Source organism: Seriola dumerili, unplaced genomic scaffold, assembly GCF_002260705.1.
Source record: "Seriola dumerili isolate Sdu_G_001 unplaced genomic scaffold, Sdu_1.0 BDQW01000052.1, whole genome shotgun sequence".
Lineage (NCBI taxonomy): Eukaryota > Metazoa > Chordata > Actinopteri > Carangiformes > Carangidae > Seriola > Seriola dumerili.
In genome coordinates, this window is record NW_019174307.1 from 1,042,557 (window position 1) to 1,057,045 (window position 14,489).

General features: G+C 42.2%; 1 protein-coding gene across 1 annotated transcript in view; it reads left to right on the top strand.

The window, feature by feature from the left end:
• Positions 1–595: 595 nt before the first annotated feature.
• The window catches only part of LOC111218800 (E3 ubiquitin-protein ligase HECW2-like), a 29,830-nt gene continuing 15,936 nt past the window's right edge, over positions 596–14,489 (top strand). The window contains exons 1-12 of the mRNA XM_022741277.1: positions 596–974; positions 5,162–5,269; positions 5,594–5,700; positions 7,123–7,183; positions 7,777–7,946; positions 8,061–8,200; positions 8,336–8,436; positions 8,524–9,371; positions 11,518–11,818; positions 11,965–12,057; positions 13,678–13,828; positions 14,254–14,360. Of these exons, the coding sequence (XP_022596998.1) occupies positions 596–974; positions 5,162–5,269; positions 5,594–5,700; positions 7,123–7,183; positions 7,777–7,946; positions 8,061–8,200; positions 8,336–8,436; positions 8,524–9,371; positions 11,518–11,818; positions 11,965–12,057; positions 13,678–13,828; positions 14,254–14,360 (2,566 nt within the window). The remainder of the gene's footprint in view (positions 975–5,161; positions 5,270–5,593; positions 5,701–7,122; positions 7,184–7,776; positions 7,947–8,060; positions 8,201–8,335; positions 8,437–8,523; positions 9,372–11,517; positions 11,819–11,964; positions 12,058–13,677; positions 13,829–14,253; positions 14,361–14,489) is intronic.

A 14,489-nucleotide genomic window follows, 5' to 3' on the forward strand; every position in this document is an offset into this window, starting at 1 on the left:
TTCTGAAAATAGAATGAGTCCTTCCTCACATACATTTCCTCTTTCATTAGAAAGGTTGTCAGAGAAGAAAGGACGAGGAGAAATGGTTGTACAGGGTTATTTGTGTTGTTGACAGGGTCTTTGACAGCAAACAACCCCCCTTGTGACTAATGCTTGTTCAGTCATTTGTTGATTGCAACTCACGGTATGTAATCATTGCTGTTGTTGTGTGTGAGCAATTTCGTAGCTGACTGATTTTTCTCTCTCTCCCTCTTTCCCCATCTTCAGGTTCCAATCGCCATTGGGTAACATGGAGTAAGAGTGGCTTGTCGTTGAATATCTTCAACTTTAACTTGTGTTATGATGCGAGGACCAGAAGGGCTGATAGTGGGGGCCTCTGTGTGGAAGGCTCCCATGTATTTCCAGTAATGACAACCTCTTCAAACTAACTCTCACTGTTCAAACATGAGGATTTAAGTTGAGTCAACGAGGGACAAATCAGCAAAATGCTTCATCACATCGACAAGCAGCCCAGTCAATAAGAAGCTCCCACTCATCCCTCAGTCTCATCAACTGTTTTCGCTTCTCGTGGCTGTCTCCTCATCAGACACACAACATGCGCCCTTCACTCGCTACTGCAGTCCTACCACCCAGGACCCGTTCCCACAATCCTCCCAACCTGGCTGTGGGGGGCCGTGAACACTTGTCAGCTCCAAGAAGGCGCAGCCCGCACCTCCGGCACACCCTCAGCCCAGAAAACCTGCGGACCTTGGCGGAGAGGGGCGGGGCCGCTGTCGATACCGTCTCTGTCGTCAGCAGTCCCATAGGGCTTCCACGGGCTAACAGCGACACAGACCTGGTGACCTCCCAGAGCCGGTCCTCGCTAACAGCGTCAACTCTGGAGTACACACTGAACCGTGGTCAGAACCTTGTCATATCCTGGGACATCAAGGAGGAAGTGGATGCTACCGACTGGATCGGCCTGTACCACATTGGTTAGATTATTTTTTATATATATAGTTGCTGGTAGAGCTGCTTTTAATTCTACTGGGGCAGGTCAAGGTCAAAATCTCAAGTGTGATTTCATGTCAAGAGTCAAGTCCTTGAGGACTGGTTCAAGTCCAGTAACAGGTCATCATAAGTAAGTGCAAGTCAAGATGAAATTCTTGAGTGTGGACTTTAAAATGACACAGCATTTCAACAGTTTTCAAATATGTGCTAATGGCATTTATTGCACAGCTGATATCCATGAATAGTCCTAATAGTAACTATGTAAGGTATGTGGCTATACGAGGCATGCCTGTTGCTGTCCTGTTAATGTTTTAATGTACTGAAACCCCTGCCAAAGCACTTAAAACCACTAGAGTGCTTGTCTCCAGGACCACATTTTGCTACATTTTGTGTTCACATGGAAATGGATCCATCTCCTTGACAACTGAGCCAACTTAATCTGGTTAATTAGTTGAAAACACTGTGGACACTGACTCGGGATCATTTTGTTAAATAGCTATTTTCAAGGTCAAGTTTTTACATTCTTATTCAAAATTGGCACTAACAACATCTCATTGGTCAGTATATTCTGTGTCAAAGACCTTTTTCCACAGCAGACATTTTGATTGTCATAGTAGGAAAGCACAAGTGGAATTAATAATGTTAACAAAGGCCTAGTTCTGTTCAAGTTACCCAGTGAGCCTCGGTGTGACAGTGGGCCAGCAATACCAGGACCCTGAAACTGAAGCAGCTAAATGGAATTCATCCATCATTCATTTTATTATTTACACCTGTGAATTTCCTACTGTGACATGTCACAAAGTGAGAAATGCCTGCTTCTTGTTAAGTTCTGATTGGTTGGTTTGTTGACGTGGGTCACTGCCACCATCACATAGTGAGAATTTGAGCCATTTTCAAGACTGCCTCTGATCAATGAAGGTTTAAATCAGCTGTTGGCAGTTGTGTTTCACAGTGTGATCTAGGACCACCATTTTGCTTTAAGTAAGATTTAATCATGTCCTCTCATGATTGTCAGCTGTTGTTTGTGTATCGAGGTCTTAAAGTCAACATTCAGAGCAGTCAAACCCAAGTTAAATCTCAACATCTCACTTATGTCTGGCTCAAGTCCGAGTCTCAAATCTACAAGTCTGATTGATAGTATATATTACAACAGATAAATATTATTATATATGATAGTAAATTCTTTACGTTTTCACATATATGATCAGAATCAGCAGAGCAAACAGAAACAAACAACACAATCTCAGTGATTTTCTTACTCTACCTCTGTACTGTTATCTTTGCTTTCTCTCCAAAATCTTTTTGCTGAACTATTTTGGAAACTTGCTGGCACTCGGGACCAGAGCTGACTTGACCCTACCTGTCCTCAAAGCTTATCAGCTGATCCCGGTGTTTTATTATTGGAAGCCGAGAATAGCCAGGTAGAGTCTTGTGCAGGAGCTTCCATCTCCGAGTCAATACTGAAACTGGAGCTGTTGAGACTTTACACAGGACTGGAAGCTGAGTCAACACGTAACAGCTCTGCCTCGGTGTACGATAACACACACACCATCACAAACTATGCATGTCTTGGTGGCAAGCAGGGTGGTCTCCAGTAAATTATGCTCATCCTGCTTAGAGACAGGAATTTGACAGGGGAGAAATTCATTGACCTGTGTGCTGAAGAAGGTTATCAGTCTCAGACTGTCTGACAGATCTGTCCATCATGGTGAAAAGTAATACAGGAGCAACTGTGTTCCACCGGCACATTTGTTTTTAAGAATTATGAATTCTATGCAGTTTTGCTCACAGAGCGAAGAGCTGACATCCTGACGTCGCCTTCAGCTCGCTCGCTGTTCCATTAGCTTCTCTCATTCAGCATTTTTTTCAATGTATTTTTGACAATATTAAGACAAATGAGTGTCTACTACAGACTACCTTGCTTTTACAACCTGAAACCATAGACTGTAAATAAAGATGGACGTAGCCTCTGTGACATCACCCACTGGTTTCTGAGGAACGGCTTTGAAGCTCAGGGTGAGCTCCTCGGAGTGAGCTGCCCATCGTTGCCATCTTAGCAGTGTCTGACTCCGCCCCTAACTCCCAGCTAATCCAAAAATGGGCAGAAAGGTGGGGCATGTGTGGAGTTGAGACTCCGGTGCATGCTGCTTTGTAGCAAGCATGCTCACCCACCTGCCACTAGTGACCATAACAGTTTTTTGTACTAGGCTGTAAACATGTTTATTTCAGCTGTAAAGTTGGACATTTTAACATGGGAATCTGTGGGGATTGACTCGCTGTTGGAGCCAGACTCTAGTGGTCATTAGAGGAACTGCAGTTTGTGTCACCTCCGTGTTGACTTCATTTTTCAGCCCCAGAGTTTGCCTCTTGCCTGAAATCTTAGTTAAGTTAAATGATTAATTTGTTAGATGACAAAATAAATACATATCCCATGAAAATTTAACGGCATGGCAGTGCACTGCATCGCAACTTGTTTTTTCCAAATCCGTAATATTCACCCACACTCTCTTTTAATTAAATTTTTCCAACTCTTCAGCTCTGTGTCGCCTGTTCAAAAAAATACCCATCAACACCCCGTCAGTCGTCGGTCCTGCTGTTATTACAGACATGTCTGAACCAGCCACCGTCCCTCGACTCACTCATGACTTTAAATCTGTGATGGTCTGGGGTTAATGGGAAATGATGTTTGTTAAAGGCAACCAAAAACTGAAATATTAAAGGGGCACTCCAGCGATTTTACACTTAAAGGTCAGTTTATTACATCTCTGATGATGTAAAGAAAAAAAAAAGACATGAATTTTCACTAGACAGGGAGGGTCAAACGAAATGATGCTACTGGTGGCATTATGGGAAATGTAGAATCCAGTGTAACCTTTACTAGGGTGTTTAATGCTTCAATTTTGACCATTGTCACATTTCTGTGATACAGACTGAAACAGGAACTGCATGAAAATCAATTATTTAAAAAAAAATCAGCATCAAGCTTTTTCTAACGTAATTGTTTTAACGGCTGAATTAAAGTTATTGATCCAGTCTGACAAAATCTGAAAACAATTAAATGAGAGGACATCACTGCAGAGTCCATAAGTTTGCCTTTTCATTATGACATGAAAGTTGTGTCTTGACACCAGGTCATTACTGGTATAATACAGTAATGTTCAGGGAAAGTTGCAGCCTGTGAGCTGTCCCTCATGATCTGTTGTGTGAGTAATGTTCTTTGACTTCTGAGAGGTCAGAGAAACCCACAGTACAACACACAGCAGGAGATTCTGGGCACCATGCGGTTAACAAGTTCAAATGTAAACTTAAACTACATTCTTTTAAAGAATGTAGTTTAAGTTTACATTTGAACTTTTCTACTGAACTTTTCTTTTATAAAATATAAAAGAATGTAGTTTAATATAAAATATAAAAGAATGTAGTTTAAGTTTACATTTGAACTTGTTTACCAAATGATTAGTTACATTTCTGATGACCTCCAGGACTTAACCCGTCTGGATTAGTTTCCCTTGTGGATGGGATGCTATGTGGGGGAGAGAGATAGTGTAAACCGCTGGTGCCGGGCGAGGCGTCAGGTCACTTCATATCGATCATAAGGCTGCCACGACTTCATTATCTGCTCCAGGGTCTTATACCCCAGAGGGGCTACCACTTTCCTCGACTAAGCAGACACTCAATGATAAGCAACCTGCCCTCCCCTCCTCCACTCCACTTCAAACACAAAAGCAAACACACACACACACACACACACTCATGCACACACACACCTACACAGTATGCAGTCCTCTCTTGAAACTCTCCACCAGTCAGCTGAGTTTGGTGCTTCATTAATCTGTGTGCGAAAGTGCTACGTACAGCGGAATTCCCCCTCCCTGTTTTTAACTCGGAGGAAGTTTGGTGTTTGTCCTTCTGGTTAGAGGTTGTAGGGAGGTTATTTTGGGAATGGATTTCACTGATTAAAGAAAGACACTGCAGACTAAACTGACTGAAAGGCGGAACAGATGCAGCTTGGTTGCGGTTTTTTGTAGCAGAGTCCGGAGCCTAAGCACTGTCATCTGCTGTTTGATTTAACATTCTTTGGGTTTAAATGTCATAACAGCAAGAGCATGATTTGTCTAACTGCAGAATTAACACAAACTCACGTCTAACCAACAGTCCTGCTTTTTTCCAGATGAAACCAGTCCGTCTAACGTGTGGGACTGTAAGAACAGAGGGGTGAATGGCACCCAGAAAGGACAGATTGTTTGGAGGCTGGAGGCTGGGCCCTACTTTATGGAGCGTAAGTTCATACTTAATGATACAATCAAAAATAAATCCTTGAACTATACTGTAAAATATTTTATCATCCAGAATGTGAATGTTTTTTTCTGGTATACAAGTTTATGCGGGTTTAAAGTTTCATGTACGCTTTCATATATGCAACCATTCTTATGCTCATATAATTTAATGATAATTTCAGTATGTTAACCTTATATAATCTCACTATATGTTAGAGCTTTAAAGATCAATATATATGACACATTCAAAACACTATTCTGCAGCCAATAATAGACAGAGACTGTTTGTTTCCTTATCCCTGAACTCTTCACTGCTTCCTCTGCAGCTGAGACCAAGATCTGTTTCAAGTACTACCACGGAGTGAGTGGAGCCCTGCGAGCTACAACCCCCTGCATCACCGTGAAGAATCCAGCCGTCCTGGTCTGTGGCCCCGTTCACACTTGCTGTTAACATGCGTCTCGGGTAATCCGGTCACAAGTGGACAGCTCTAAGCTCGTCAGTTCAAAGCAGGCATTAGACTGTGTCTCCACAGTGATCACTTGTGATCGGATCCTCGCTCTAAATGCAAATAAACATGTACATCAGACTAGATGCATTGTTGTTTTTAGCCATACCCAGTATGACAGACGAGTATGTCAATGTGTTTGTGATTGTGAGGGAGAGAGAGAGAGAGAGAGAGAGAGAGAGAGAGGGAGGGAGAGAGGGCAAGGAGGGACAGAGCAAATGACTGAAATAAGGTTTTAACCATTTGAAATAGTAAAAAAAAATAATAATAATAGAGAATCAATATGTGGTGGTCAGTGTTTATATTGTGGTGGGCCACTACAAATAAATTCATATATAGGAAACAGAAGTGTACAAATATGTTCTGTGCATTATGAAACTGTGTTGGGACTAATCAGACTGTGGCAGAGGACGTCAGTAGAGTAGTGGGTCCTTCAATGTGGCCCAGAACAACTTTTGCATTAACACTGCTAAAGGAATGTGGCCACATGTGGCTCAGACCACCTCCACATGTGGTCTGAGTGATCGCATCTCAAATGTGTCCCCAGTGAATCTTGGATGCGTTCACAACTGAACTTAGAGCTGACCACCTGCATGTGTGTTTAAGAGAGAGAGAGAGAGGAGAGAGGGAGATACTCTGTCTGTCTGAGATTCAGTCATGCACAGTCTCAAGCTTTAGCCCAGCTGTAGCATTATGGGTAATTGAGTATTTTTTTGACAAGCTGCTTGAAAGTGATATTGATTCTTACATATAACAGTGGTGCTCAGTGTTCAGTGTTTTTGAATGGACCAAAAATCAGGGCTGAATTAATCCATTAAGCAGAGCTCAAGTTTCTACCAGTTGATGTTTGAACTGAAATTAATATAAAACCAGTGACTGTCTGGTTGGCTGGACACCGGTCTGAAAATGGACAGTATCCTTTAAAAAGTGGCCAGTATTCATCTGAAGTTCATATGTACACAAAGGAGCCTCACAGTAGTTCAGGCAGGCAAGTGAGCCATTATATGTCGTACCATGTTTCATACAGTCCAGGTGATTGATGACCATATACCGACATATGACAGAATCAATCTCTGACACTTGGTCGTCCATATGAGAAATGTAATTTTTCTCTGCTACATCGACAGTGAGCAGTGTATCCTTGCTGCTGCAGCGCTGCCTGCTCACACTGAATCTAATTCCCTCCGCCACCCAGGTTGTCATGTGTATTAGTATTTAGATTTATGTGAATTCAGTAGGACAGGCATAGGTGTGTGTCTGTGTGTGGTCCCTAGAATACAAATTTGTCCTCTGTGTTTTTATCCTGTGGTGTGCAGAGCGTGACACTGTCTCCTCTCTCCCAGGTGGAGGGGCTGGCAGAGCAGGTGGGCATTGAACATCCTCGGAAACTGATCAGCTTTACTTTGACGGGTGAGTTGAGAAGTTTAAATGTTTTTTTTTTTTTTATATGGGAAGACATTTTGACTGATTATAAAGTGCATATTTAAGTGTCTCACTGCTATTCAGATAGTTCTTGTAATCATTCTCAATAACAAATCAGAGCTAATCTTGAAGAGGAGTCAATAACTTCAAGTAAATTTAACAAAGCCCTCCAAAAAACAGACCAGACTTTTGGATTTAATCTTATCTTCATCTTTGTCTAACAGCTTCCTTTGGGGAAAGCCAGAGTAAACTCTCAAAGCTGTTCAGGAAACACAGTGGTATTGGAATTTAAAGAGGTGTTTTTCTGACAGAGAAAGACAAAGAATGTTATCAGTTTTCTGTTGAAGTCGGAAAAAATCAGATTTAATTTAATGAGTTTACAAGAACAAAAACTCCTTTTGCATCTTGCTCACCCAAAACCACTTTGCTCTGTTGACCGTCATGTATCAGCAGGTCAGATTTTGTAACAGAAGGCAGAGAAAAAAGAACCAGTCCCTCTTTTCCCTCGCCTACATATTTGGCCCTTTGGTCATAAATTTGGCCCTCTGGTTATGAGACTGGTGTCTGATGTTTCGTTGCAGATTTGCGTGCTACTGGCCTGAAGAAGGGCATGTTTTTTAATCCGGACCCTTACCTGAAGATGTCCATCCACCCAGGGAAGAGGAGCGTCTTCCCCATCTTCAGTCATCACGGACAGGAACGAAGATCAGCCATCATTGCTAACACCACCAACCCCATCTGGCATGGAGAGGTGCTTTACACACCAACGTCACTTCACCATCAGACACACACTCTCTTTCAAACTATATATTATCAATACATTAATGAGAGTGTACTGACCTTGTGTGTTTTTGCCTCTCTGCAGAAATACACATTCGTAGCACTAATGACAGACATCCTGTATATTGAGGTGAAGGACAAATTCGCAAAAAGCCGACCAATCATCAAACGCTTCCTCGGTCAGCTCACTATCCCTGTGCAGCGGCTTATAGAAAAAATACCTGGGTAGGTGACAAACATGTAAACATGAGTTTACACACACACACACACACACACACAAACAGAACATACTCTATAAATCATTTGATGTGTTTAATGTCAGATCCCTCTGTGGTGTTTTCCTCTCTGTTTGGTGTCCAGTGTTCAGCCTGTCAGTTTCTCTTTGTGTCGGCGCCTGCCCACTGAACACGTAAGCGGCCAGTTGCAGTTCAAAGTGGAGCTCACCTCAACCGGGCCTGACGGTAAATCCGCATTTAGGTTGTATTTGCATTTTCTATATAAAATATATTTGTTTTCATAAACGTGCAAACCTGTTCTGCCTCCTGCAGGCGCTTCTCCTGATTCTATCATTGGCATTTCATCCTTGAACGGAGCTCCGGGGACTCCATCTGATGATGAGGACCTGCCACATCACCTTCCGGGGGTGGTTTCTTCAGGCCCCTCCCCTACCGGCTCCCAGGGTTCCCAAGGCATGTGGGAAGGTGCGGCTGCGGCCTGCGTAGAAAAGGACCTGACTCTTGTCGGAGCCGAGGCGAGATACATGGAGCCTGAAAGCTTCTCGGGCCATGAAATGCTCCAGAGGTCATTCAGTGAGGGTCTGGATGCTATTGAGGCCCCCAAGGGTCCTGGTGAAAGACCCCTGGGTGCAGCCTCACCCAAACTGCGCTCTAGCTTCCCCACAAACACAAGGCTCAGCTCTATGTTGCACATAGATTCAGACGAGGATGAAGACAGGTCGGGGGCCAATGACATCTCTCCAGTGCCACTGTCACCGCTGCTGATGAACGGAGAGCCTCTAGATGTCGGCGGTCCCGATGAAGACGATCCATTTCCTGAGCTACAGCAGGAGCCTGAGCAGCTAGAGACCTCAGTGCTTGAAGAGGAGCCCGAGGGTGCATGTGCTTTGGCAGAGGACATGCCCCCTGAGGTGGATGTGGAAGCAGGTCTCGACTTGGAGGATGTTTTGGAGCCAGACGTCTTCTCCGAAGTGGAGGAGGCTCCTTTCACAGAAGCCGTGTCTCATAACACTTTGCCAGAAGGTGGAGAGCTGCCTGAGGAAGGAAGGGTCCCTGGCGAGGAACCCTCATCAGAGATCGACACCTGCTCCATGGCAACAGCCGCACAGACGGTCTTCTCATCATCAGAGAGCTGTCCAATCACACTGACCACTGCTGTGGTGAGTTCATTAACCTTATATTCATTATCCTTATCGTCAGTTATTTATAAAATTTTCAGCACAATTTCTCAGATTTTCAGGTGACTTGAAATTGCTTCTTCTGTCCAAATCACTAAATCACATCAGCAGATGTCTGGAAGGAAACCTAAGACTCAAATTCATGTTGATCGTAGAACATCAGTTCTACGAGCGCCATATTAGTTAAATAAGCATCAACAGATTATAATTTGTTTGTGTATTTCATCATTTATTTGGCTACGCCAACATAAATGGTTCCATAACTGGACTGGTACTGGACTGTTGCTACGCAACACATAAACATTTTCCTGACCTGCACAGTGCACACTTGCTTCCCTACTTTGTCTACATGTTACCTCAGGTGTGCGCTGAAGTATCCAGGCTTCTTCCCTTCATCCTCCTCTGATGAACAGACATCGTTTCATTCAAATGTTATTTCTGGAAATATTTTCATCTTTGCAAAGTTTGTTACGATCTAAGAAAGATAACGACCGTTAATGTGACGCTGATCAATGGTTAATAGAACACCTGTGACGCAGAGTGACACATGTAGTTAAAAGTCCCAGTGCTGTTGTACTCTATATCAGCACTCATGGAATGACTCTCGTCCAATCAAATAACTTGGTCGGAACTAACTGTTGTGTAATATATTTTAAGATGTTTTATTTATTTTATTATTTTATTTCTCACCAAAATGCACTGTGTGATGCTGAGTTCATTTCCTTATAATTATACATTCCTCACATTCATGATTGCTCACTATCATCCTTCTTCTTCACTGCCTTTATTGGTGCATTGCTACATTTATTTGTTCATTACTGCCACCAACAGTCAGTTGTGAAACAAATATCAGGATTCTGATTCTGATGTCAGATGTCAAGCAGGTGTGCTTGCACATGTGAACGTACAGTATGTCCTTGTGTTTTTGTACAATACAAGCAAATGGAGTATGGGGTCATAAAAACATTGCTTCATTGTGCTACCAGTGGTCAAAACTCCACTTGGTACCTTTAAACACTATTCTGAATTCATTCACTTAATGAAACAACCATTAATTTCTACTGAAATGTAGGAGCAAGCTAAAATTAAAATCACTTTAAAAGATTTTGATAAATTCTCTCTTATTAATCAGACACAACTGAAATAAATAAACTTGAGCTTAAATGAATGTGCATTAATAATTAGTGCTGTGCAGTATGCAGACTGTACAGTAAACATTTCAGTACCGTGCACTTTACTGATCATTTGCATCTTAAACTAGATGATAAACTTAATTCAGTCCCGGTTCAATGGTTAAATGGTAAATGTTTTTTTTCTCATGATAGCTCATGATATCTGCTTCTTAGTAAAATATGTGCATACTGTTCATCTATATGTAATAAAGGGCAATACAACTGAAACTAGCAAACCTTCTTGTTAGGTTTATTCTGAAACAAATCAAGGTGATCACCTGCAAAACTGCCACTAGGCTGGCACTCAGCATAGTCTGCTCAGATGGTAATGGATGTAACCTAGCTCAGTCTGTTATGCTGTGGCTGAGTGACATTAGTTTCTTCACAGTGCACACATTGTACTGAGAAGCAGTCTCCGCTGGGTCCTAGCCACAGCTGTGTCTGTGTCACACTGCACCATAATACTGTACTGTAGCACCGTCATTCCACTTTCAGTGCAGGGTGTAAAATATGTAGTTTTTATTCAGTCAGTTGGAGATAAATTTTGCGTTTTGTCTGACTTGTCTTGTTCTAGTAGTGAATTTCTACGAACAGAGGTTGAGAGTGGGAACCAGTTTCCATTGGTTTTTGCTACAACTGTTCCATGTTGTTTCCTTTGAGCCGTCGCACCTACGCATCGAATCATATTTACATGAAGTCAAAAGTCTCTCAGCTTTCTTTTGTTGCCTTGGTGATGGAGTGATGTAGCCAGTGCTGCTCATGGTGTTTTTGTGAGCGGCCATTTAGATTAACAGACTTCCTGTACACTGACATTCTGTAGCAGTAGCAGTGCAGATATTTTACTGCGTGTGAATCATCTAGTGAGCTTAAGTTGTGTCACCACCACCTCTAAATTTATTGTCATTTTGTCCATTGCTTTCACTAATCTTTTTTTTTATTTTGTTGGATATTTTTAGGAAGCGGAGGAGGGAGCAGAGACGGCCATTGATCCAGGGGGAGATGTAGTTCCCAGCACCCCACCAACTACTCAAGCTGTAGACGATGAAGGCGGTGGGCAAACTGATGTCACTGAGGCTGAAGGAGAAGCTCCGGCAGCCAGCGGGCAGGAGGAGGTGGAGGAGACTAGTGTAAGGAGGCTCAGCCTTCAGGCTGCAGGGGGCGTGGCTGAAGAACAGGAAGGGGAGGTGACAAAGCCACAGGAGGAGGCGGGGTCTGCGGATTCAGAGCAAGTTACCACAGAAACAGACGGAGAGGATGGTACTCGGTTTAAAGCAACTCGTTGTTCACTTTTTGTTGTAGACATTTTTGTTAACTGAACATCAGTGCCGTTCAAAACATATTTTCACCATTTCCACTAAATTAAAACAAAATCCCTCTGTGTTTTGTGTGTTTTCTGTGCTCAGGTACCCATGTCAACGGCCATCCTGTACGTTCGCTTCCTTCTGTACGTCACGACATCCACCGATACCAACGTGTGGACGAGCCTCTGCCCCCCAGTGAGTGTGTGTGTCTGTATGCACCATACTGTTGGTCTGCTTAATCTGTGTATGCCACCATCTGTGTGTAGTAGCGTGTCTTTGTGTCTGTGTCTGTATCCATGTGTGTCCTTGTCCATATTCGACTGAGCGACCCTAATTAAAGTTACAAACCTTGGACCACAAATGAACCCTAAATCACTCAAAGAATAACGATTGACACAGCAGTGTCTGTGTTGAGTTAAATATTAAGACAATTATCAGATGCATTGCCTTGAAATTTTGTAAAGACATTCATGTTCACCACAGGATGAATTGAAATAACTTTGGTGATCTTCTGACTCTTTCCTTAGTGCGCAGGCCGAAATTTAAATGTGACCATAACTTTAATTAGCAAATGCTAGCTCGCTAACACTCTAAACTAATGTGGTGACCATGGTAAATATTACCTGCTTAACATCAACATGTTAGCATTGTCAATATGAGGATGTTAGCATGCTTATGTTAGCATTTGACTCAGCATCACAGACCTCCTAGCATGGCTGTAGACATTTTGTTAAAGTTCCTCTAGACATGTTTTAAACTCTGTAAAATCCTCTGCTATGATTAATATTTTGTTTAACATGGTTTTCAAACATAAACTGTGAAAAAATTTAAAACTGGGTCTGAAGCTCATCTCCTCTTACTTCCTCATTAAGAAATGTGGCTCAGGTCTTTTGCCCCGCCCACCACCTGCTCCCTCCAGGTGGACAGGTGAAAGAGCAGAGAGTATCAAGATGGTGAGAGGAGGAAACATCAGAGAGACTCAGCCACATGTTTGAGCCTCAGTCAGACCCAGACTCAGATGAGGAGTCTGTTGAGACCAGAACCAGAGACTAGCAGACGGATCAGAGCGGTTAGCGCAGTTAGCATCTTTTGTTTGTTTATGTTGTTTGTTAGCTTGTAACTGGCAGTGGCTGACACAGTGTTAGCGGTTGTGCTAATGCATACTCTCCCTCTCTGTACTGAAAAGGTTTCAGGTTTATCTAGCCCCGCCCTCCGTCCCCTCAAGTTGACAGGATTGGTTCTTTAGGATTGTGACGTATGAAACCCTGGCTGTCTGAATCTATTTTAATGAGACTGTTATTGGTTTAAATGAATCTTGTTATGTGTTTATTATGGATGTATGTTACGTATGTCATTTATTTATATATGGAAAAATCTCCCATATTTTGAAACCTAAATGTTTCCATTGGTTCACTGCAGTTTAAGGTGGAAACACTCAGTCATGGAGTTGACTGATTATTTAACTCATCATTTGTCTTGTTGATATAAAAACATCAAATGGATGTTAACAAGGTTAAACACTAACACTAACCCCACTTCTTTGGAGGGGGTCTTTAGCTAGTTGAGGTAATTTTGTGAATGTGTTTCTGTATAAAATGTGCTGTAAAATAAATAAACAGTAAAACATTTTTGGGTTTGATGACCTGAATATGAAGTATTTCCATGTCTCCAGACAGAGCAGGGTTTCAAAAGCTTTGAGATTGTTCGTTGTTAATGTCATCATCTCTCATCAACTGTTGGCTTGTATTTACATTTACAGTTATGTTCCTCGAGGCATTAAACATTACCTTGTATCCACTTTCAATTGCTTCTCAGACTGGGAGGCTCGTATTGACAGCCATGGGAGGATCTTCTTTGTGGACCACGTCAACAGGACCACAACATGGCAGCGTCCCACCGGACCTCCTGCCCCGCAGGGCCTGACCCGCTCCAACTCCATTCAGCAGATGGAGCAGCTCAACCGCAGGTAGGCTTTGTAAAAATAAAAGTACTTTAATTTCCAACATAGTTTTCTGAATAGTAAATATTTAAAAGTATAGGTATATACTATGCACAGTATCTCACTAAGCCAGGGGTTTATTTTATCCAAAGTGGCTTTTAACAGACTAGAGAAGCAAAACAAAACTTGCGTGCTGACAAAAATGTCCACTCAGACTTATTTTGTTATGTATTCTCTTTTAATGGGACATTGCCTGTGGGTTTCTCTTTGTTTCTCTACATCTTGAGGTTTTTATGAACCTTTGAATAAACACAGGTATACAAAGACTTTGAATAGGAAAGTGCTTCTGTATTATTCTCTATCCATTGAAAATTTTCTATGCAATCTACATGCAATGTTCTAAGTGTAAATTTCTTGTGAAACACTCTATTTTACTATACTCTCCATCACAGATACCAGAGCATCAGGAGGACCATAACCAACAGTGATCGGTCAGAGGAAGCCTCGGTTGACTTGTTACCTGAACCAGAAAGCGATCTAATGCCTCAGTCCATATCTGGTTAGTTTCAACAGTTGTACTACAACAAATACACAAACAGAAAGGAATAGAAGCGCATCTGTTCTGAGAAACAATATTTCTCCAATTAAATGACTGACCTCTTGAAAATAATTCATCTCTTGGAATACT